Source organism: Drosophila innubila (genome assembly GCF_004354385.1).
Source record: "Drosophila innubila isolate TH190305 chromosome 3L unlocalized genomic scaffold, UK_Dinn_1.0 0_D_3L, whole genome shotgun sequence".
Taxonomy (NCBI): domain Eukaryota; kingdom Metazoa; phylum Arthropoda; class Insecta; order Diptera; family Drosophilidae; genus Drosophila; species Drosophila innubila.
Window position 1 is genome coordinate 2,361,103 of NW_022995376.1, and position 23,140 is coordinate 2,384,242.

General features: G+C 32.5%; 3 protein-coding genes across 4 annotated transcripts; all 3 read right to left on the reverse strand.

The window, feature by feature from the left end:
• Positions 1-394: 394 nt before the first annotated feature.
• On the reverse strand, positions 395-6,458 carry LOC117788643 (glycine receptor subunit alpha-4). Its single transcript, XM_034627474.1, has 6 exons — positions 5,787-6,458; positions 2,812-3,347; positions 2,596-2,754; positions 1,743-1,898; positions 1,308-1,687; positions 395-869 (listed from the first exon to the last, which is right to left on the reverse strand). The coding sequence occupies exons 1-6, from the start codon at positions 5,852-5,854 to the stop codon at positions 627-629; spliced, it is 1,542 nt and encodes a 513-aa protein (XP_034483365.1). The 5' UTR covers positions 5,855-6,458; the 3' UTR covers positions 395-626.
• Positions 6,459-12,898: 6,440 nt separating this feature from the next.
• LOC117788105 (MICOS complex subunit MIC13 homolog QIL1) lies at positions 12,899-14,105 on the reverse strand. Its single transcript, XM_034626770.1, has 2 exons — positions 13,918-14,105; positions 12,899-13,853 (listed from the first exon to the last, which is right to left on the reverse strand). Exons 1-2 carry the CDS (start codon positions 13,926-13,928, stop codon positions 13,490-13,492), a joined length of 375 nt encoding a protein of 124 aa, XP_034482661.1. The 5' UTR covers positions 13,929-14,105; the 3' UTR covers positions 12,899-13,489.
• A 1,756-nt stretch (positions 14,106-15,861) lies between these two features.
• LOC117788059 lies at positions 15,862-22,005 on the reverse strand. Of its 2 annotated transcripts, none has more exons than XM_034626718.1 (6): positions 21,504-22,005; positions 20,402-20,585; positions 18,595-19,035; positions 17,131-17,334; positions 16,799-17,053; positions 15,862-16,314 (listed from the first exon to the last, which is right to left on the reverse strand). In XM_034626718.1, the coding sequence occupies exons 1-6, from the start codon at positions 22,003-22,005 to the stop codon at positions 15,951-15,953; spliced, it is 1,950 nt and encodes a 649-aa protein (XP_034482609.1). In that variant the 3' UTR covers positions 15,862-15,950. The 2 variants fall into 2 exon arrangements, with proteins under 2 accessions (XP_034482609.1, XP_034482608.1); XM_034626717.1 differs by having other exon boundaries at positions 18,595-19,368.
• Between the last annotated feature and the right edge of the window lie 1,135 nt (positions 22,006-23,140).

Here is a 23,140-nt window from a genome sequence, read left to right on the forward strand (position 1 = left end):
GTAATTCTTTGTCTGTCCTCAAGCAATTAAGTGGCGCCATCTAGCAGTTGGCAACAGTACTAAGTCATAACATTAACTGCGCCAGATTAACAGACAGCTGCGGACTGTAAACTAACACTGCTACTCAGCTGTAAAAGCGCCATCTGTGCCTTTGCCAAGTTAACAGCCATCTGATTACTGTCAACTAACAGTTTGGCAGAGCTGTAAAGGCGATAGCTGTGCAATGCTTAAGTAAACAGACAGCTAAGCTGTTAACTAACACTGTGTTTTTTATGTTAAGCAAACATAGAGCGCTAGGTGGCGCCAAGCTTCGATAGATTTTCTTAAAAATTCGATTCGACTAGACTTTCAAACAAAACTGGCGCGCAATTTAAGCTTTGTTAGTGAAAAAATAACTAAAGTTTTTACATTTGTTAGCTTAAAACAATTATTGATTGTATTTTATTTTATAAGACATGCGCGACATTTGTACAACTATGACTATGAGATGATGTGACTTACTAACTAATTAATACATATTACAATCAACGTAATATTAAGAGAAAGCAAACACAAAAGAAATTCACATGTATGACACTAATTGTTTGTATGTGTGTTTGTGTATGTATTTTCGTCTTCCTTTTCGCCTAAAAACAGTAGACAAAAGTCCAGTAAAGCGCATTGAAGGCCAAAAACATGCCCGGAAATAAAAGACGTGATCTTCTATCGATCCACATGGCAATTTCCTGTGGCGTCATGGTGGTAAATGTGGGTGGATCCTTCTCGGACTTCTTGTCCTTGTCAATGTCCACAACGTGATCATTTGTCGAGCGTTCGCTGCACACGGAAACGTTGTCGGCACACTCAGTTCTTATGATGGGCAGATTGGGCTATAACAAATTAAATTAAAATTATAACTTGTTGAAATATTTTCAATTTGAAAAAAAAAAATTCATCCGAATTCCAAAAAAAAACGCCACGATTTTAAAACAAGAGTTTGATTATAAAAATTATAGTTATAATAATAAGGATATAAGAATTGGGAAAAATAGTTGGAAAGAACAAATTAGGAAGAACTTGAATTAAAATATTTTATCAAACATCGCAAGCATATGAAAAATATTATAAGGAAATTTTAAAAATAAGGATGTATGAATTGAAAAGTTAAAATTTTGAAAAGCAATATTAGAAAAAAAAAAATTTAATTTCTAATTCATTCCTCCTCTTTTTCTATTAATTTCTTTAAATTTGCCTATTTTTGTATTTGTAATGCTTTCAAAAATTTTTGAAATTCTTAACAAATTATCAGTTTTGATTTCTAAACTTACATGAACTGTGAGATAATTGTTAAATCCTGGATTGACAGTGCCATTGCCATTTCTCACGCTCTCCGTGCTGGACACAATATTATCCAGACTGGAACAGGAACGAGCTCTGGATTCGTTGCTCAAACTGCCGCCCAGTTGACGGCGTGAGGGGCGTGGCGTTAAGGTGGATTTAATAATGTATTTACTATTAACCTTCTTCAGCTCAATATTCTCCTTGCGACGCCATATTGTATTGACAAAGGCAAACTCCACCAGACTGCCAAAGATGAAGAAAGTGCAGCCAATGAACCACACTTCAGATACTTTGATATAGCTGACCTTGGGCAGAGTTTTACTCTGCGACGAGGACAATGTGATAAAGGACAACATGGTGCTGGTACCTGGAGGAAATTTATCATTAAATAATATACTTTATTTTAGTATTCATTAGCTTACCTAGCATTATACGTGGTGGAGAGGCATCTGCTTGCAGCCAAAAGGATACCCAGGATATGGCAACAATCATCATGGAGGGCAGATAATAATCCAACAGATAGAAACCAATCTCTCGCTGTAAACTGACTGTAAAGCTTAAAGAGCTGTAATTTCCCTCTGAAAAAAATGATTAAAAAATAAATTAATTAATATTTTAAAAATTAAGCAAGTAAGTAAGGCTTATTTTAAAAAATATAGTTAAGTTTTCCTCTATACTGAAAAGTTTGAATCCCTTGAAAAAACACTTTATTTAAATTTTGAATGCTCGTTCCTATGACAGCTATACGAACAAGTTATCCGATTTGATTAAAATTCGGTCAGAATTGATAGGATATTATAAAATACACATTCTATAAGGTTTGTTGAGATTTCTTGAATAACATAACAATTGTTTATACAAATGTTTAATTTTCGAATAATTTTTTCTATGGTAGCTTTGTATAATAATGACTTCTTTGACAAAAAAAAAATAAATAAACGTACCTGTTTTATATTTAAAAATAATATATTGATATATAATATAGTGAGTCCTTAGAAAAAAAAAATTAACGTATGTGTCTTATATTTAAAAGAATAAAATTCATTGGGCACATTAGATTTTTTTTCATTATTATTTTTTGTACCTTGTATGTTATTTGTATTTTGTAAAATATTTATTTTTTTTTATAAACTGTCCAAATAGTTACTCCACTAACTATATATATATATTAAGGCAGTCTTTCAGTTCACCTTTAATGTGTTATACATTTCTTAATAAGAATATAATACACTCCTTAATAAAATAAAAAACAAATATATATAGAAGACAACTTACGAAAAGCGCCGTGTCGCATATTGATGTGATCTGAATGCACAACTGTTGTATTATGCCAAAATTGAGCCAGATTAAACTCAGTGAGACGCATATCTGGATCAAAGGATATGGGCGCATGATCCTCCCACTCCAGCAGCAAATCAGAAGTATTATACATCCCTAAAAATTAAAAAAATTCTTAATAAAATAAAATTGCAATTTAATTGATAGACTTACAGCTCTCCAATATTGTTGAGCAATATTGCTGATCGAAGGGAAACTTTTTAAAGTTCATCCAGCAATAAAGTGATGCTTGAAGTCTTGTGGAGATAATGACATTGCCATCACGGGATATTGAAGTGAGCACATCCTTCTCATCGGTGCCCAAGATACTCGACTCTCTTTCGTTGGCAAAGAATATATGTGGCAACCAGAGGCGTTCACTCAAATGCTTCTGACCCAAAATCGTCTCTCTTCGCTCCGGTGCAAACTCCTTGTAGGCCAAACGTTTGTCCTGAAAGCTGAGCTGGAGCAATGCGTGTGTCTTGAATTGCAACAGATCCGAGTTGAGATTCTGCAAGAGGTAGACATAGATGCGTGTCTTCACCACAATCGGTAGACGCTTCAATGTCTGATTGTCATATTCGATGGGTCGCTCCAAACGATCGTAGCGACAGACGTGAGTCATCCTTTGTATCAGTTCCGTGTACTGCAGACTGTCCGCATTGGCCAGCGAAGGACAATTCTCGTCCACGATCGTGTCATTGATAGCGCTGCAAGCGAACGTTGCGTATGAGTAATTTAATTTAAAAAAAAATACGTATGAGTAATGTGCAATCAAAACGGGATGTTTATCCTGATTTTAGAGTGTGAAATATTTAATTCTAAGGCTCGTCACTAGAAAATGTTTATGAATATTTAAAAAAAAAAAATTCAGTTGCTCAATTAATTGTTTTGACAAAATTAAACTTTCACATATTTTATTTAATATCTTTTATTTAGAAAAAAAACTTTTATTGCTTCTTTTATTGTTATTTTATCTTTTCAAGATTCTTAAAGCAAGTAAAAATAGTATATACAATTAGATCCATAGTGCTTAGCTATTTTTTCAAATGCAAATCAAATTTTAAAATAATTTTTTTTTTAACAATTAATTGAATCAATGTTCTTATAATATTTTGATTACGTTGCGTATGAGTGATATTCTTATTTCGAAGAGAAAATAATATAGTTTCAGTACAATGGGCATATTTAGACAGAATTTTTGTACCAAAAAAATATTTAGATTGCATATTAATCTGAGAAATAAATCATATTGCGAATAGAAAATGAAATTAAAGTGTGATAATATTGTGCAAATTTTGGCACACCAAAGTAGTAATATGATTAATAAAATTGCGATCAAATTAAACAGTCAATTCTAATAATTATTTGATATTGATTAAAGATTAAAATAATATTTAGATAGAGTTCGGCAGAACAATGTGTAGCGTATGAGTAATATGTGAAATTCGAATTAATAGTAAACTGTAATGATTATAAGAATTCTAGAAATTATTCTTGAACGCCACACAATAAAAAGATAAGATTTTTTCTAATTATTTTACTAAGCGTACATATAATATCAATATTTACACTAAGGTCTAGTTTGTGTGTCAATAATAATATTATTCGCTTACGTTATGTGTGAAATATAATTAGAAATGCTACCAATAGCAAATCAGGCTTAAAATGTTATATAAGATCGACATTTAAGACGAGTTCGGCGTTTCAAAGAAAAGCAGCCAACGCTGCGTATGAGTAATATAAGAAAATTGCACAATAGGTGCTAAAATAATATACCAAAAGTATTGTTTAATAGCAATTAAATCATATTTAAATGCAGCTGGCAATAAGCTGAAGCACGTTCTCAATTCCCAATTCCCAATTCATAAGATTTTCTAATGCATGCAAAAGTTCAACTTCAATATTAATGAGCGTAGACTTTATTACATTAGCTGCTGTTATTTGTTTACGGTGCAGTATTTACAGTCAATTATGGAAGTATTTGTACATCAGCTGAGTTGAAAATATGAAAAAGGGAAGGAGAATAATTCCATTCTCCTTTGTGCAGCTGTGCAAGCTTATTTGAGAGAGATATTTGCCAACTCTGCTCTAATATTATTGTAATAAATAATATTATTATTTACGTAGTTTCTTTGTATTTTTGTTGTTCCCAGTGTAACAACAGCGGGAGTAATAACAACAAAATAAACATGCAAACAAATAAACCAATTCAATTAGTGCACTTGGCTTGATCCCTAACCAGAAATCCATAAATAAACCGAGCTCCGTTCATTTCTGGTTGTGTTTTCAAATATTTACCTATTGACATTGCATTTAAATGGCAGATAATAATTTGCTCACTAAGCTCTCTAGCCGAAAGTCGGCATAATTAATTGGTTACAAATTTTTGCCGCCTTCAAATTATGGAAATAATTCGAGCGGGCGTCGGCGGCGTATACTTAATAACCTGATTCGCACGAGGAGAACGTTAAAATATTTCTCGATCTTACCACATTTCATGTTAAATTGTTTTCGCCTTATCAACTGATGAAATAAAGTATCTTCTACCTATATTTTATTTAAACAATTTGATAAACCTTTTCGCCTTTGGAGTTTATCAAAAATTGTGTACCAGGAAATGCGTTTGTTACATTTGCGATCTGGTTGCCACAATTTCCTTATCAGTTTTATCAGTTGTGTAACTGTCATTCAAGTTGCAAGCGTTTACAGCAAAACCTAAACTGAATATTTAAAACATAACTAAAAGCAAAAGAAAAAAAATACAATACAAAAATTTGACAGCTATTTTTGGTGAACATTTTGTGGTATCCAAGAAGTGGAAAAATATCACGAAATGTTTTATCAGTCGCAATTGTTTTTGTTGCTGCTACTCTTTGTGCTCTTTTCCATTTTGTAAATACCCAAAAATGAAATTAAAAATTATAATCATTATCAGCATTTCTTTGTGTCAAAGAGACAACGTTGAATAAAGTTGATGAATGAAAAGTAAAATATAATGAGCTATTTGCTATTATAATTAGTTTTAAGCTGACTGCAGTTAAATATAAATACTTAAGTTAATTAAATATTAAACACTTGCTAAAAAAAATATAAAATTATATTTAAACAGTTAATTTAATATTTAAAAAACTGTTTTAATAACTTACCTGATTTCTGTTTGTAGCAAGCTGCATATAACTATAAATAATAATACTTTGGTAGATAAAGACTTCATTTTGTTTAAGCACTTTTTAACTGGTTTGTTTTGTATTTGATTACTGCTTCAATTTCTTAATGAATGCGTCTAGTTTTTAATAATGCTCATGTTTTTTTCAGACACTCAAACACTTGTTCAGTCACACACTCGATTTGCACTCGATTCAGATTCAGTTTAGTTTGTGCATTCACTTTAACGATCGCCGGTTTATATATTAATTTTTTGGAATATTTTAAAATAGTTTCAGTTTGTACATTTTTGTGATTCAATTCAATTTAGTTTTATATTATTTTATTTTTTTACTAAACTTGTATATTCTTTTTAAACGAGTACGTGGATCTGTTGCTTCTCGTTGTCGTTGGCGCTTTGAGATCGTGTCGCGTTTGCGCCTCGCAGAAATACCTGAACTCTCTATCTACCTGACGCTGCTGCTGCGACTGCTGCGACTGCGACTGCGACTGCGGCGTCTACTGCGGCGTCTACTGCGACGTCTGCCTCTGCCGACGACGATGCCTCAAAGAACACTGAGCCAAAACACTGAGCAACTGAAAAGCGGCAATAACTGTAGCCAACTATTTAGTTGTTGCCAAAAAAAAATATTGTTCGCTTCTGCTGATAAGCCAAACAACAACAACAATAGTAGTAAAAACAACAGCGATAACAACAAACACAGCTCGGCTTTTTGAAGTGTTTCAGTTTTTCAGTGCGTCGGTGTTAGCAGTTCAACAGCGAAAAGGCGACAGCGCAGGGTCGCTGGAGATCGGCTCACTTTATAACTGGCCACAGCATCAGCAGCTGCAACAACGGCCACAAACAACGACTAGAACATACCCTATGAACTTGACTTAAAAGGCGAAAATTTACCAAGTAAAACAGAACTGTAAATTTTTCATTTTCTACACAAATTTATATAATAAAATAGTCTCAGCTACGTTGTGTGCAAATTTCAGCTTTCTAGCTCTTACGGTTTGGTCTTCACAGTGATTAGTCAGTGAGTGACTCAGTCAGTAAATCAGGACAAAGAGTTTTGTATACATAAAAAGTCCGCAAAAATCAACTGAACTATTTTAATTGAATATAAACACATTTTATTTAATTTATCATTTTTCAGCATTCAAAATCTCTAAAAATGATCTAGTGCAATATGCTCTCACTCCTCCCGGGCAGGAAAAATGTCATCTAGTTTTGGAATCAATTTAAAATGATTTGCAGCCATAAAAACTCATTTTAATTGCGCTTTTTTTATGCCAAATGAACATTAATTATTTGGCGCGCCAAATAATTGAATTTTTTGTATTCAAAATACGACCGATCTATCAAATATAACGCTCATGTTTTAGGATCTACTTTAAAAACGATGAAAAAACTAATAATTACATTTTAAGTCAATTGGAACAAAATGAAATCTCTCCTACAGTTTGGTTTGAGAGTTTCGAAAACCAGTTTGAGACAAAGAATAAAAAAATTTTATTTATAATTGTTATAAAATAGATAAATAATATAAAATTCTTTCGAAATTGGAAAAAATACTAAGAGTCTTATTTGAAATTAATTAAATTTTTCCAAATTTTTCAAATAAAATTTACAAATTAACTCTTTTATTTTAAAGTCAAAAATATGTGTTATTTCGTAATTTTAAAACATATTTCTTTACGGTTCCTGGCTTAACAGTTCTTTAAAAAAATTGTAATTTTGAGAAACATAGTTAGTGACTTATTATATAGCTCTGTAGCATATCATATAGAACTAGCTCAAAATATATGTATGTAAATATTATTAATATTTTTCTAGCACATTTACAAACTAATCTTAAATTGAAAACTACCCCATGGGTAAGTTTATGCGTATAGGGTATACTTTTTAATGGCATATATAATGTGAATAATCAACTGTAGGCAATACTTACTTATCGGAAGCATTACCTGGCTACTGTAACCGGTATCCGAGGACTAGGGAATGCGTATTAAAAACAACAACAATAACAACTACACAATTATAGAATGAAGCTAGACAAATTGATAGTATAAAAATGAAATAAATAAATGCACATCAACAATTATGAATGTGCAAATGAATGCAGCAATTCTTGTTCCAGCATTAACATATGTCAAATTGGGGCAAGAGGGGAAGGGAAAGGGGGATGCTGTGCGTGTGTGCGTGTGTGTGTGTGTGCTCAGGTGTTTTTAGCCAATCGACGGATTGTAATTAAGCGATTGCCGATTGCTTCAGTTAGTAATATTTAAATATTTGCGCAAGGCACACGCTTCGATCGTTGTTTAAACAAATGCACTCACAGAGACGCACATGATTTGTGCAAATTAATTATAAAATACAGCGTATAAATAATTATATAACATGCTCATAACAACATTGTTATATAGTATTTGTTGTGGTATTCAACCAGTTCAATAAACTGTCAAAACTTTGAAAACTTTGTTTAATTCTTATCAGCTAACAATTATGATGAACAATCAATGATCATTGATTATTGTTTATGCATCATCCATCGATTTATTGGTTGAACAAACTTTTCAGCTCGCGAAGGGAATTATGCTTAAAGGTCGAACTCTTAAAGTTTCAGCAAACAAACAAACCAAAAACAATAGCAACAACAACAACAACAATAACAATAAATTTAAACAACAACAAAAAATCAGCGAACGTGACATAGAGAAATGTGTGACAATAATTGGCAATAACAAATAAATAAGTTAATAACATTACCTATTGATCAATGCAAACAAAGTTGCGATGCCATTTTGACGGTAGCTAAAAAGCCCTCAGATCATGCCTAGTATGAATAATGGAGTGCTGATTTTATACCCTGTAATAAAATACAGAAGGGTGGTAAAAGTCTTTAAAGATTAATAAAAATTTTAAAGCCATTTTTTTGTAGTCAAATTAAATCTAAAACGAGTGATATTTATAATTTTGACATTAATTTATATATTAATTAATTAAAATTATACTTAACTCTTAACTTAAGGTGCAATTATTATTTTAATTCATATATACGATTTCAAGTTTTATACTAAAGGAAACTTAAGTAAAAAAATAATATAAAATATATGTAATATTTAAATATATACTTAAAATAATTGTTGATATAATTATTATTAAATATTTATTTTTTAATATTTTATTTCTCTTTATTAATTTTTATAGATATTTTTTCCTAATACTTTAGTATATATTTTTTATATACAATTTCCATCGAAATATATTTCATTGTGTTGTATAACTGAAATTTAAGCTTTCTGCTGAGTATCTGTCAGGTTTAGCATATTCTTCCTCGTCGCTTACTTCATGAATAAATATGATTAAATAAATATAACTAAACGAATTGTTAATTCATTTTTAATTAATAACGACAGCTTTAGTTGTGATAAAATCAGAGAAATTAAAGATGATTATAATATTTAAACAAATTCAAGCTTATAATGCCTTTGAGATGAGTCTGTATTCAACACATTTAATTTATATTTAGATCTCAAGCAAATTTAGAGATTACAATTTATAATATTGAAATAAATTCGTGTTTATAATGCCTTTAAAATTACTTTGTTTGCAGCACATTAAATTTGAAATTCAAGCCATCAAATGCGCGTCAATTAGATAAGATTTAAAACTCAAATAGTAGCCAAAATCTGCAAGTTTATGTAAGGATAATTAACTTGTTTATCAGCTCTGGAAACTGTCAACATAAGCTGTAGATTTGCCCACATAAAACACCAAATTTGGACACGTTTCTAAGTCTATAATTAGCCAAAATATATGAAATCTGAAAGCGGATATTTGTTTTGGAAATTCATAAAAATTCTTTTTATTGAACTTTGAAACTGCGTCAATTTGCATGTTGACCAAGTTAAGGGAATTTCAGACGTATTTTATTATTTTGTTCTTATCAATACGAGTACTTTAATTAAATAACTCTCGAGCAGCAGATAAACTAAACAAGAAAGCATTTTTAATTAATGCTCGCCGTATGTCAAATAAACAAATTGCTTTGTTTTATTTTCATATACGCTTTCTTCTGTCGTCAGATACGCGGCGTATGCGCAATGTCGAAAAGAAATTTGCTCAACAGCTACTGTAAGAGTGTGTGTGTGTAGGTGTGTGTGTGTGTTGGTGTGTGTGTGTGCTCACACAACATTTGCTCTCCTTGCGGCCTCGAGATCACAGCGAGGTGTTGCTGTGTGTTGTTGTGTGTGTGTCTGGGTTGAGGGAGCGACGCACAACACGGCGTATGCGTGTTGTCGCCCATTTGGAGGTTAAGCATTTATTTATTTGCATTTATTTTATGGGTCGCCGAAAATGTGATTTCATATTTGTTGCCAAATATTGACTTTTCACTGTTGGGTCAAAAGCCATACAAGTTAATGAAAAACCGCTTAAGCACGTGATATAATTCAATGCATAACGGGAGCTTTGTACTTCTGCCGACAGACAGAGAAAGAAAGCAATACAGAGAGTGAAAGAGAGAGAGAGGGAGAGATGATGATGCTGTAGCCGTATTTGGTACATTTATTGGTACATTTTTTTCAGAATTTCGAGAGTTATAATAGTTTTGAAATGCAAGGAATTGAAAATAAAATTAAATAAATAAAAGTAAAAATAAAAAATCATATCGATTACTTTGAGTTGGCTGTGTATTTCTCGCGCTCTGCATTTAAATAAATTTTTCTTTAATTCTACATTTCTTTAAATTTCTAAAAGTATCTCAACTTCTTATCTTTGAAAACAATTTCATAAAATTATTGGTTAAACAATAATGAAAACTCCTGTATATTTTATTTATTTACTTGTATTTATTTTATGAATTCTTAAACTTTTAGACTTTTTTAAAAAAGCGTTAAGTTTAACTCTCAACACTGATTGAATCAACATTTTTAAATATTTATATATTTAACAAATTTTTATTTAATTTAAATTATTAGTATAAATTTAACTATCAACTTAACAGTCTATTTGTGAGTATTAAAAGAACTAGAAAAGCAATACATTACAATTTTATATATATCATATGTAATGGATAAGCAATTACATATTATAAGTAAATTTTAAAAAATGGTTCTCATATATAAATATTTTTTATAAGTAATGGATAAGTAAGTCAATAAGTCAATATTTAATAATGGTTCTCAAATATTAATTTCATAATATATTTTCCACTCTTTCCATGGAAGTGCTTTTATTTCAATTTTATAAATATGATAATAATTAAATATTTAATAAAGATAACTAAAAAATATTATTTATAGGGATCGGTAGGTTTTTCCCTAAAGACTGTTGCAAAATATTCTCATTAACTGGCAGCCGTGTCTGTAGCAATATCTTGTTATTATCTTTGCCATAGCATGAGTCACAGACACCCCCATGCTTTTGGCTAGGGTGTGCCACTGAGGGGTAGAGTATAAATTTTTTATCTGACAACTTGTTGATGATGACAACTTTCGGGCAGACAGTTACTTGTGTTTGGTGGTCCGCTTAACTGGGCCAATAAAACGAAAACGAGAAGGAAAACGAAAACGAAAAGGGGAAAAAACGTTTAATTAATTAAAAGTGATTGCACGCTGGCTAAGCAAATATTTAGAGCGAGGGGATATACACAAGTGTCAATAGGCAAATATCATAAATAGACATGACAAATACTTGAAATTAAAAATAATATTCATATTATATTTTTGCCGACGTCCGTCAAATTGATAATCAAATCAATTTCAAGTCAAGTCAATTGATTGCGGCTAAAATTAAAAGCATGACAGTTACAACTAAACGTTTAACGGTTGCAACAAAATTGTCCTAAGTGGTTTATCTCTGTATGTGTGTGTGTGTGTGTGTGGGTATTTCGGTTAACACTCGAGAGTGCTCGACAATTAGGGATACGACTGTGTCCAGAGTCAACAGTCAACTCTCTTATCAATGTGACGTCTGTTCGCATATGTAAGACTATATTTATATTTATATATTTATATCTGTGCCTCTGTTCTATTTGTTAGCATTGCTTTATTTAACTTTCTTCGCCAGCCATTTTTATAACGTGTGATATTCAAAAAAGTGTAGTGTGTGCTTAGTTTATCTGGCGTATGCGTAATATTTTGCACTAAACCAAATCACAGACAATTTACAAATGCCTGTTATCTAAAAAGGTCAACTGGTCGACAACCTTCATCTTCTCTTTTTTTACAGCTCAATCAATGAGTCAGTCAGTTATGTATGACGTTTTGAGCAACCTGCCGCAACATTTTTATAAGTATTATCAGAGAATCAGAGTCTTCTCTCTCTTCCAGCTTGTTTAACAGCAATCTGTCAGTTTTTAGTGATTGTATACAACAATTACAAGTAATATTATCATTTTATCAAGCATAGATGCTCGCATTTCCTGTGTTGCCGCTTTTCATAAATATTCATGAAAATGGGCAACGATGCAAAGAATTTTAAAGATGCTATCTTTTTACTCTAGAATTCATTTAATTGCCCGAACTTTATGAATTGCTACTCTTCATAAATATGCATGAAAATTGACAACGTTGTAAAATGTACTCAATAATCCTTTTCTGTGGAAAGTCACTTAACTTTTTTCTTCAGAAATTTCTGATTTGCCATTCTTCTTAAAACTTTTCAACAATGTTTTCTATAGAAATTATTTATTTGCAGTATGAAACATCTAATTGCTCTTGGGATTTACCCAATTCTGTACTCTAAAAATCATTTATTTGTAGTATGAACAGTCTTTTTGTTCTATTAGCATGCATTATATTTATTGAAAGTCAAACAATGACAGACAAAAGTCTTTTTATTCATTTAATTAGATTTCCTTTTCCAAGGAAAGTTTAATCATTTTACTTCATTTAACGTTTATTACATTTTTTCATCATCATGCTAGCTAACATTTTCTTAACTTCTTGGCCAAATCTGCGAATTAAGCCAAATTTATTTGTCTGCGCTATAAATAAAAGTATGTGACATGTTTTGTCTGTGGATTGAAATAAAGAGAAGTGCTCTTAAGGAAGTCGCAAATAAAAATATTAATTATTTTAAGTTAATACTCTATAGAAGAAGTATCTTAAATTGTTGATGATTTAATGATTAAATGACTCTCAGTAAGTTTTTCAAGGCGACTTTCACGCTTAAAACATAATTTTAGTTTATTGCTAGCATTGAAATCTTTTCACATTGAGAGAGGTAAAATAAGTATTTTTAAGCATCTGCTGCTCTCGACATTTCTGGACAACCACCTCCCCTCGCAAAACTGCACGATCGGAGGGTAGGTTCTAAAGATTTGGAGGTCTTTGATACATAAACATAGTATTCAATAGAACTAACTATAAACTAACATGAAGACAGCCTTCTAATGAATATACAGAATGGCAATTAATTTTTTTGACAAAGAAAATAATATTGATATTTGTTTTATATTTTAAAAAATAGTTCAAAACAAGGGAACTTATTACTTTTTATCTTAAATTGAACTAAGAACCATGAACAACTATAATTTAATAAGCAAAAATATACAGAAAACCAAAAAGGGTTTTTTAAAATTAAATATAGTAAGTCAAGTACTGTTTTGACTGTTACTTGACATACTTTAAATATTTTTCTTTGTCAAATTAATTAGTTGACATACTGTATATACTGTACATTTTCTGTTGTCTACTTCGCCGTCGCCGTCGCCTTTTCGATGCTTCCTGTGATCGCTGGCGATTTGGCAAACTCATCGAATGTGTCTTTCACCTTCTTGAGGCCTCGACCCGCATAGCAGGGTAGCATGTGAATGAATCGGAATGAATTCTTCACTCCCTCGTTGTAGTAGTGTTTGGCCAGGAAGCGCATTTCTCCAGCCCTGGGCAGCTTGGGCACTTCAAAGGGCAATTTCTTCTGCGCCTGCTGCACATATGGACAGAGCTCTGCTTTCACACTGTTATACAGTTTATCCGTTTCCTCCGCACTGCCCCAGATGCCAGCTTTGCGGGTGTAATACACTGTTCCAGCGACCAGACCGCCGCGCACCAATAATCTAGCAAATTTTTAAGTTTGGGGTTACGTAATTTTTGCTGGCCAAAATTTTGCATTAAACTTACCCAATTACCATCTTGTTTCGTTTGTTTATAAGCTACGGAAGGGAAGGCGTGTTCAGGCGGATAGTAATCCAAACTTTGGCAAGTCTGGTCGTAGGTCGTTTAGTTGCTATTAACTAAAAATCCGCACAAAGTGTGTATATTTGCGGAAAACAACAATTGGTTAGTGCCAACTTTTTAGGGGTAAAAATAGCTGCTTCTGTCTGGAAAGCAGCCGAAAAATAGCTGAAATTGCGATGCGGCACAGCTGATTTACAAATGTAGCATGCCGGAGTCAAAAACAAGTTGGCAGGCTTGGTTAGCGGATTTCAGCTCAGCCAGTGCTGCCAACTTTCAGAGAAAAAATAGCTATTTCTGGCGGAAAGCATCTATATTTGATTTTGCGCGCACTTTTAAATAGCTATAGATCAATAATAATAGCAAAACAATGCCGAATATATATTTAAATTAGCCAGCTTTGCGGTAAGTTGCAATCTTAAAATTTTTCTAACTTTAGAACTTTGAAAACAGCCAGTGATGCAAACAACATTGCGTTTAACAGCGCTCTGTAAGCTAACAGAACTGAACTTTAAATTTAACATGCAAACACATTTCGAATTTTAACACACATATAATTCCATTTTATTAATATAAATATTTTTTGCATTGCTAATGGATATGGATTTCTCATGCAATAAACAGTAATATAAAACTCTTTGCACATCAATAATGAGTACATTTAACATTTGTTGGGTGTTTCTGATTTTTTGATCATCATAAGTACAAATTTCTTCATATGGTTTTTTTTTTTAATTTCAGTTACAATACCTGATTGCACTCAATTTTGTTAAATAGACTTTTTTTTGTTCAACACATTTATAAGAAACATGGATTAAGAAACATTATTTCTTGACTTTATAAATTAACACTCAGATATAAAATACATATTTATGTGTATAATTCTTTATATGATTATCAATATTTTGCCATTTGTGAACTTATTAATTATTGTTTGCAAACCAAGATTATTTTAGAATTGAGTTGTTTTAAGTATAAACATAATATTATAATTGTGGCTTCCTCTCTATAAGTAATTACAGTTTCGTATTGCTTTTCATTGTCTTTGAACAAAATTGACACATTTAATTAAATATATGTATATTTAATTAGAACTCTTCTTATATCGCACACAATTCATCAAATCTAGAACATTATCATATTACGAACATCAGTCTTCGCTTGTAAGCTGATTGTATTCATTTTTTTTTTTTTTTTTTTTGGATTATTATGTACAATTTGGAAAGTTTTAAACAGTTTTGTTGGGGATCAAGTCGAAATTGGAATTTGAGAGCACTTAATTGTTAAAAGCTCGCTTTAGTATTTATGGAAAATGGTAACATTTGATAGTTATTATTTCAATTTGGTAGTTTCAACAATAATTAGAAAATTTAACGATAGGAAGACTACGTTTTTAAAACACATAAATATATAAAATAGTTGCTGTCGTTTTTTCAATACATTGATTAATGCCTAGGGCAACACAGTTAACGATTCGGAGAAGTAAATAGACTTTGAGATCGTATTTAGATGGTATACTATATATATTCTATATATATTTTGTAAACCTAAATTCAAATTCGGTGTACCAATTTTGCAAGTTTTTGAATACTGTATAATTCGCTTAACTGCACGGCTTTGTTGCAAATCCAAACACATTATCTAGTTTTATATAAAAAAAAAAAATAAAAAAAAAACAATTTTAAAATTAATAAAATAAATAAAATATAAATTTGTATGACCAATATTCTTGATTTCAAAAATTAACTTTAGTTCTTAATTAAAATAATAATTTATTTTTAATAAAAACTTTAAATTTACAATGTTTTTAAAATTTTATATGATTTATAAAAATGGTTTATTTATTTAAATAAATATAAGTATATAAAATTATATAGAAAAGTAGCACCTGCAATTAAGCTTATCGATCTGTTTTAAAGTAACTGTCGTTGGCATTTGGTTACTAAATATTCCATACACTTGTATTATCTACAGGGTATTTAAACTTCTTCTTTTACTACTTCTCTTACTTCTTCCTCCTGTTTTTTTGCATTAGTTGCTGTCTCCGTTCTGGGAGGATCCTCTATGTCTATAGAATTCTCTCGCTCCGTTATATCCGGCATTTTGAGTGAAAAACTGCTCAACTTACGCTCGGCAGATCCAAGAGAACTCTGAGAATCCGCTTTGAGCAAAGTGGAGCGTCGTTCATTGATGACCCTCAAGGAGTCGTACATGTGATCATCGCCACTTGTGGAGCTGGCACCTCGCTCCAAGGAGCGTATATAGAACACGGAGTCATCCCTTTCATTGGCTATGCCCGGCTTGGGTCTGTAGAACTGTCTGGAACTGTTGCTTCTATAGAGCCCGTAATTACAATACATACTTAATAAACAAAACTCATATGAATAAACTTGTTGCAAAAAATATAAATCCAAAATCTAAAATCAAAAATTACATATTTAGTTAATCGCTTTGTCAAATTTTTGCAAAAAATTCCCAAGAATTTTTTACAATGTATTAAAGTTAAATTAATTTCATAATATTTTTTAATATTTCTAAAACTAGACAGTCTTATAGTAAAAACTTTTAGCTAAAATTTAAATTTTACATATAAAAATGCCGTCTTATTGCACAATGAATGTGTCTCAGCTATGTTGTGTCAAAATTTCAGCCTTCTTTGTCTTACTGTTTGGGCTGCACACAAATCATCAGTCAGTCAGTCAGGACAAACAGTTTTATGTATAGCTAATAAATACCAATATACATCAAAACATATAAAGTAAATACCACTGGTGTAAAAAAAAAAATTCAAAAATACTAAAATACATTTTAGTCAGGACATACCTTTTGATTTTGTGTCAATTGAGGTTGATCTGCACTACTGCCGAGTGGCAAGAAGTCAGGACGTGGTTTCTTTGGTGGCAGGTTGCTTTTGTGGTGCTCCAGTTGCGTTATCTCAGTGTAGGAGACGTTGCACTCGGCGTTGACGTGACGCTCATCGATTATTTCGATGCTCTCCTCCGGCACAGCCGGCTCCATGCTCGACTGTCCCGACAATTGACGCATTGGCGGTGGCGGCTCCGAGCACACCGACAATTGGCTGCTGCTCAAGGACATTGTGACAGTGTCAGTTTCTACATATATATTTGTATAATAATAGCATTTGAGTGCTTCACTTACCGGAACTCCTTCTCAACGGATGGCGTTGCCGAGGGACCGGAACTGTAGCGTTTGGGTGAGCGTAATATTGACTTGGGCATCACTTCCGGACTGTGCAGATCCACCTGCACCCGCCGCGAATCAATGCTCGAGGTGCGACTCGCCACCGAGGCACAACGCGCCGTCCAGCGGCCGCTATACGACGAGTCCGACATTGTCGAGTTTCTGCAAATATACGTACATATTTAGGTCAAAGTACGTCATTTGAAAAAGTTCATTAAATTCAATGATTAAACATTCACTACGTCATTTGAAAAAGTTCATTAAATTCAATGATTAAACATTCACTACGTCATTTGAAAAAGTTCATTAAATTCAATGATTAAACATAGATTAAAGTACATTTAAATACAGCATAGAAACAGTATTAAATTCTTTGTAAAACTTTTCAGCAATTAATCTGTTTAAAAAGTTCATTAAAACAAAGATTCAAACAAGAAAAGAATGACAATTTTTCAATATCAAGTTTTTGGGCAATTAATCTATAGAAAATTTATACATGTGCTTTAAAACTTCAAAGTGCAAAGCTTTAATGTGGTTTGAAAGCTCAAAGCACAAATCGAATTATAATTGAGTTAAGTATTTTCAAAGATATATTTCCTACTTCATTTTTTAGAAATTATTATATGTAAAAAGTTTTAAGAAAGCGAAAATAAAAAAAATTGAAGATCAACTTTCAGAAGAATAAAGTTAATGGATAAAAAAAATTAATTATTATGTAAAAAGATTTACAAAGAGCAAAGAGTGCAAGTCTTAGGATAAGTGTGCTTTAATGTGCTTTAAAAGCTCAAAGCGTTATTCTTAACCAAAGCTGAGATTTTATATACTATGATAAAAAATAAAAAAGAAAATACAAAAATTATTAAAAGTGTAACGATGTCAATGTTCTTTAATGTGCTTTTAAAGCTTAGAAATAAACTCTTAACTCAAGCTTGAATCTTCAAATTTAATAAAAGTATATCAAATTTAAAATAGTTAGGTATTAAGAAGAGTGTAACGATTTCAATGTGCTTTAATGTGCTTTCAAAGCTTAAAAATAAACTCTGAACTTAAGCTTAAATCTTCAAATTTAATAAAAGTATATACAATTTAATATTAAATAAGTATTATAAAAGTGTAACGATTTTAATGTGCTTTCAAAGCTCAAAATAAACTCTTAAGTCAACCTTAAATCTTCGAAATTTGTAAGAGTATATAAAATGTAAAATATAGATAAATATTCAAAAGAGTGTAACGATCGCAATATGCTTTAATGTGCTTTCAAAGCTTTCTGTCATGTGCTTTAATGTGCTTTCAAAGCTTTCTGTCATGTGCTTTAGTGCTGCAAACAAGTAAAACATGCAGTGTTGATAAACGAGCGAAAGAGTATGAAAGAATTGAAGCTGGTGTCATTGGCAGTACTGTGTGCGCCTCTGCAATACTTACCGCCTATGCCCCAGCGGACTGCAACGTTCTCGCTCCCGATCTCTATCTCTCTCCCGATCTCTCTCTCGATCCCGAGCCGCCTCCTCCTGCTCGATGGGACGCTGACGTGCGAGCACGTGCCGCTTTGCCGTGTCGGAGCGTTTGTTGCGCTCGGCGCGTTTCTCGCTGCCACTGTGTGCCACGCCCCCGCTCAAATTGCCGCCCATGCCGGCGTCAAAGGATGAGGCGTGCCAATAAACGCGACTCGCGGCCGCTGACGGCGGTTGCAACAAGGTGCAGGTGGCATATTCACGTGTGGCACGCTGTATTAAACTGGAGGAGTTGCTAATGATGCGTGTATTGGATGCACCCCGAGAGGTGGTACCACCGCCACCTCCATGCGCAGTTCCTCCGCCTCCTCCAGGTCGTGCCACAGCTGTGTTGCGAACGCGACGAACGCTACTGCTCGACAAAAATAATTGTTGTTGTTTGCGTTGTTTGTGTGGATGATGAGAGTGTTGATGATGTTGATGATGATGATGATGATGTCGATGATGATGATGACGTTTGCAGCACAGTTGTTGTTGTTGTAATTCCAGCGTTGTGTTGTTATTGTTAAGGTGCGACGAGAACAGATTGCATGGATTAATGTCGTTGTTGCATTCAGATGAATTGGAATTGGAATTGAAATTTGTTGGGATGGTGGACAAGTTGGGCACCGAACCGGTGTAGTGTTGGACAGTGGACAGTGTTGGACGACGCAGCTGTGACTGTGGCGAGAAGCGTGTAGATGCGCTAATGGTTCAACAAATGCAAAAACAAAGCGTGAGCGTAAAAGAGACAGAGAATGAGAATGAGATAAAGAGCGAGTAAACAAGAGCGTGTGTATGAGCGAGAGAGCGAGATCTTTGAGAAAGTTGCAGCCAATTCTATGAGTATGCCAAAATTTACAATATGCAATGGAATCGAAGGCAAATAAATCAATATAACTGTCATCTCTAAGAAGATGTTAATGATGCACCTCTCTCAACTGTCATCTCTAATGATATGCTACAGAAGTTTATCTCTCATATTAAAGGTATATATATGTTAATATATCAAAAAATGATAATAATATCAGAAAATTACAAATTCACCTCTAATATCATAGATAGATCTCTCTTAATATATCAGAAAATGATAATAATATCAGAATATTACAAATGCGCCACTAATATCATAGATAGATCTCTCCTAACTGTCATCTCTAAAAATTATCTATTCCTTTGCCATCTCTAAAACTCTTAACTGTCATCTCTAAAACCCATGCTATAAATTATCTATTCCTTTAACATCTCTAAAATTAGAGTCATCTCTTCTAGACAATTCCCAATTGTCATCACTAATATTAGACACTAACTTTCCAATTTTTTTAACTGTCATCTCTTACTTTGGAACTTTCCAATTCACATCTCTAATGAGATGCTTGACAAGAAGTCTCTAATATTAGAGATGAGTTCTTCAACTGCTAATATAATATGTCTTATTTTCAATGTGCCTCCTTTAATTGTTATATCTTATGTTTAATATCGGGTCTCTAATTTATTCAACTCTCAATATATTATATAAACTCTGCAAGATAAATCTCTAATAATTATTATTATAATAATAATCATGCTAGGAATATACCTGCCAAGCTACAAAATTTCATGCTGGTGTCAACTCTAGTCTGTTATTTTCAATGAGGTACTCTAAATGAACATTGCATTTTCCAACTCTTATTAAAATATGGACTCTACAACTGTCATCTCTAATTTGAACTCTACAGCGGTATTCCTTCGTTAAGTACCTGAGTGACCTGGAGAACTTGATGAGCTCCGCGGTGAGGGCTTCCCGATCGAAGGGTTGTTGTTGCTGCAGTTGCTGTTCACCTGTTGCACCTGTCACCGCCTGCAGCTGCTGATGTGCATCGCCAGGTGAGGAGCGAAAGACGCCAAAGTGTTGATCCCAACGCGTAGACTGATACTGTGCACCTAAAAAAAAGGAAATACAGGGCATAATCAGTCATATTTTTGTACATTTAATTCTAGACCCTAGAATCTAGAGTATTATTATTAAAAAAAAAAATAATAATGATAATGATGTAACATTGTACAAATTACTGCTAGTAAAAATACTTGGTACTCATAATGAAATAATTTTATTAATATAGAAAAAGGACTGCTAATAAAATGAGTTCTAATTTAAACTACAAAATACATTATAGTGAAATTAATATGACATCATTTGAATGAAAACTGTTTATCATTAGTATTTTTAATAATTTGTTCCGTAATAAAATTAAGCTTCTAAAAATTCTATGGGATGATACCAAATTGATATAAATCCAAAACTTTTATTAACATTGAAAAATTACTGGTAATAAAATAAGTTTTAGTTTTAATAAAAAATTTAAAAGTAATGAAAATTTTTTGTTTTGCATTAAAAAATTTTAATAAAAAGTGATAATTATTAGCATATGTAATTATTTATTTTGTAGAAAGCTGAAGCTATCAAAACTTTAATAAAATGATAGTAAAATGATAAAAATACAAAAATTTCATTAACATTGGAAAAATGCCTGCTAATGAAAAGTAATGAACATTTTTTCTTGTGCACTTAATAATTTGAATGAAAAGTGATTATCATAAGCATTTGTAATAATTTATTTAGTATAAAATAATATGATAAAATTCATAAATTAATTCAAAAATTCTAGAACCATATAAGGGTACAGAAAATAAGAAGTATTTTGTAATGCTAATGAAATTATGTTCGTATTAGAAGTAATTAATCATTATTATCATTATTATTATTAAATTTAAATAAATTATTATGTTATTTTCAATGTCAATGAAGTGATTAAATGCATTAAAAATATGTGATTTATTAGAGCCAATTCAGCCACTTACCCATGCCACGCCTTTGGGAGGCGGAGCTGCCTTGATTGCTGCCGTGTCGAGCCGATGATTTGTTGCAGCTGCCACCGCCGGCACGAAGACGAGCAGGTACCACTTTGGCGGCCGAGTCTCGTGCCTCGAAGGTCATCACACAGGAGGCGACCACAATAAAGCCACCGAAGCCCATGACAATGGGTCCCACATAAGAGAAGTTGTTCAGGTGGAAACCCTTGAGGTCGTTCTTCACCCGCACCGTGACATTTCCCCGCAACTCGGAGCCCATCGACAGATGATCCGCGTAGTAGCCCAGGGTGGCCATGCCCGCACCCACCAGCATCAAGGTGAGGCCGAGGATCAGGGCGCGACAGGCGTGCCACAAGCACTTGGAGGACATCTTGCCACGCACCACCTGCACATTCCACGTGGCACCCGATGCCGGATGCGCCCTCCTCAGATTCCCCACCGAGTGCTTGCGTCGTGTGGTGCCAACACCACCGCTGCGACGTGACGGCATTACAAATACAACCACATGGACGTCGACGTCAGATAATCTCTCTGTGCGGTATTTATAGACCAATCACAATTCCAGTGACAATTCCAATCCCAAGAGCAGCTCATCAACGTCGAATAAGCTGCGGAAAAATAACATTTAATGTTATAAGAAGTTGATTAAAATTGAAAGCTTGAGATTTAAAAATTTCATTTTTCAAAATCCTTATTGTCTCTTTGCCTTAAAATCAAAACGAAGATCTAGAGTCAAAATTTTTGTTCAACAAAATGAACTAAGTTTAAATGCAGAATGAATTTAAAGGCCAAACCATGAGCAAAATGACATTTCGCTTTAAAATCGATTAAGTTTTGCCCAAGTTATAACAATTTCAAGTAGATCAGACTTTGGATCTAACAATTTACAAGTCATAATTTTTCTTAATTTTGACATGATTTTTTACAAGAAAATAAGACCTCTCAGAATCAAATTTAAAGTGTTGTTTTATACTAATTTGAGCACCAGGAGTTGATTAAAAGTGAAAACTCAAGATTAAAAATTTTGAAAAAAAATATTTTTTCGAAAAAGTCAAAGGGGGGAGTACATGACTTTTCGGAATAAAATCGAAAATAAAAAATTTGTTAAGGCTAATTATTTTTAAATGCAGAATTAAATTAGAGGCCAAATAATGATCAAAATGATATTCCGCGTGAAGATCGGTAAAGATTTGACAAAGTTATGACAATTCGAAATCTGACGTATCCGTGGACTGACTGCTTTACAAGTCAAATTTTTAGTCAGTTTTCAGATGATTTTTGACAAGAAAATTAAACCTCTCAGAATCAAATTTAAAGTGTTGTTTTATAATAATTTGACCACCAGGAGTTGATTAAAAGTGAAAACTCAAGATTTCAAATTTTGAAAAAAATAATTTTTCGAAAAAGTCAAAGGGGGGAGTACATGACTTTTTCGAAAAAAATCGAAAATAAAAAATTTGTTTAAGTTCATTATTTTTAAATGCAGAATAAATAAAGAGTCCAAATAATGATCAAAATGATATTCCGCATGAAAATCGGTAAAGTTTTGACAAAGTTATGACAATTTGAAATCTGGAATATCCGTGGACTGACTGCTTTACAAGTCAAATTTTTGGTTAGATTTC

Bases quoted from the DNA above. Each gene is read 5' to 3' on its own strand.
- LOC117788643 (XM_034627474.1), bottom strand. From the start codon at position 5,854: ATGAAGTCTTTATCTACCAAAGTATTATTATTTATAGTTATATGCAGC. The intron at 2,755-2,811 runs GTAAGTCTATCA...TTTAATTTTTAG, and splicing joins CTCAACAATATTGGAGAGCT to GGATGTATAATACTTCTGAT. The intron at 1,688-1,742 runs GTAAGCTAATGA...AATTTCCTCCAG, and splicing joins TCCACCACGTATAATGCTAG to GTACCAGCACCATGTTGTCC.
- LOC117788059 (XM_034626717.1), bottom strand. From the start codon at position 22,005: ATGCCGTCACGTCGCAGCGGTGGTGTTGGCACCACACGACGCAAGCAC. The intron at 19,369-20,401 runs GTACTTAACGAA...TTGAACCATTAG, and splicing joins AAGTTCTCCAGGTCACTCAG to CGCATCTACACGCTTCTCGC. The intron at 17,054-17,130 runs GTAAGTGAAGCA...GTCCTTGAGCAG, and splicing joins TCCGTTGAGAAGGAGTTCCG to CAGCCAATTGTCGGTGTGCT.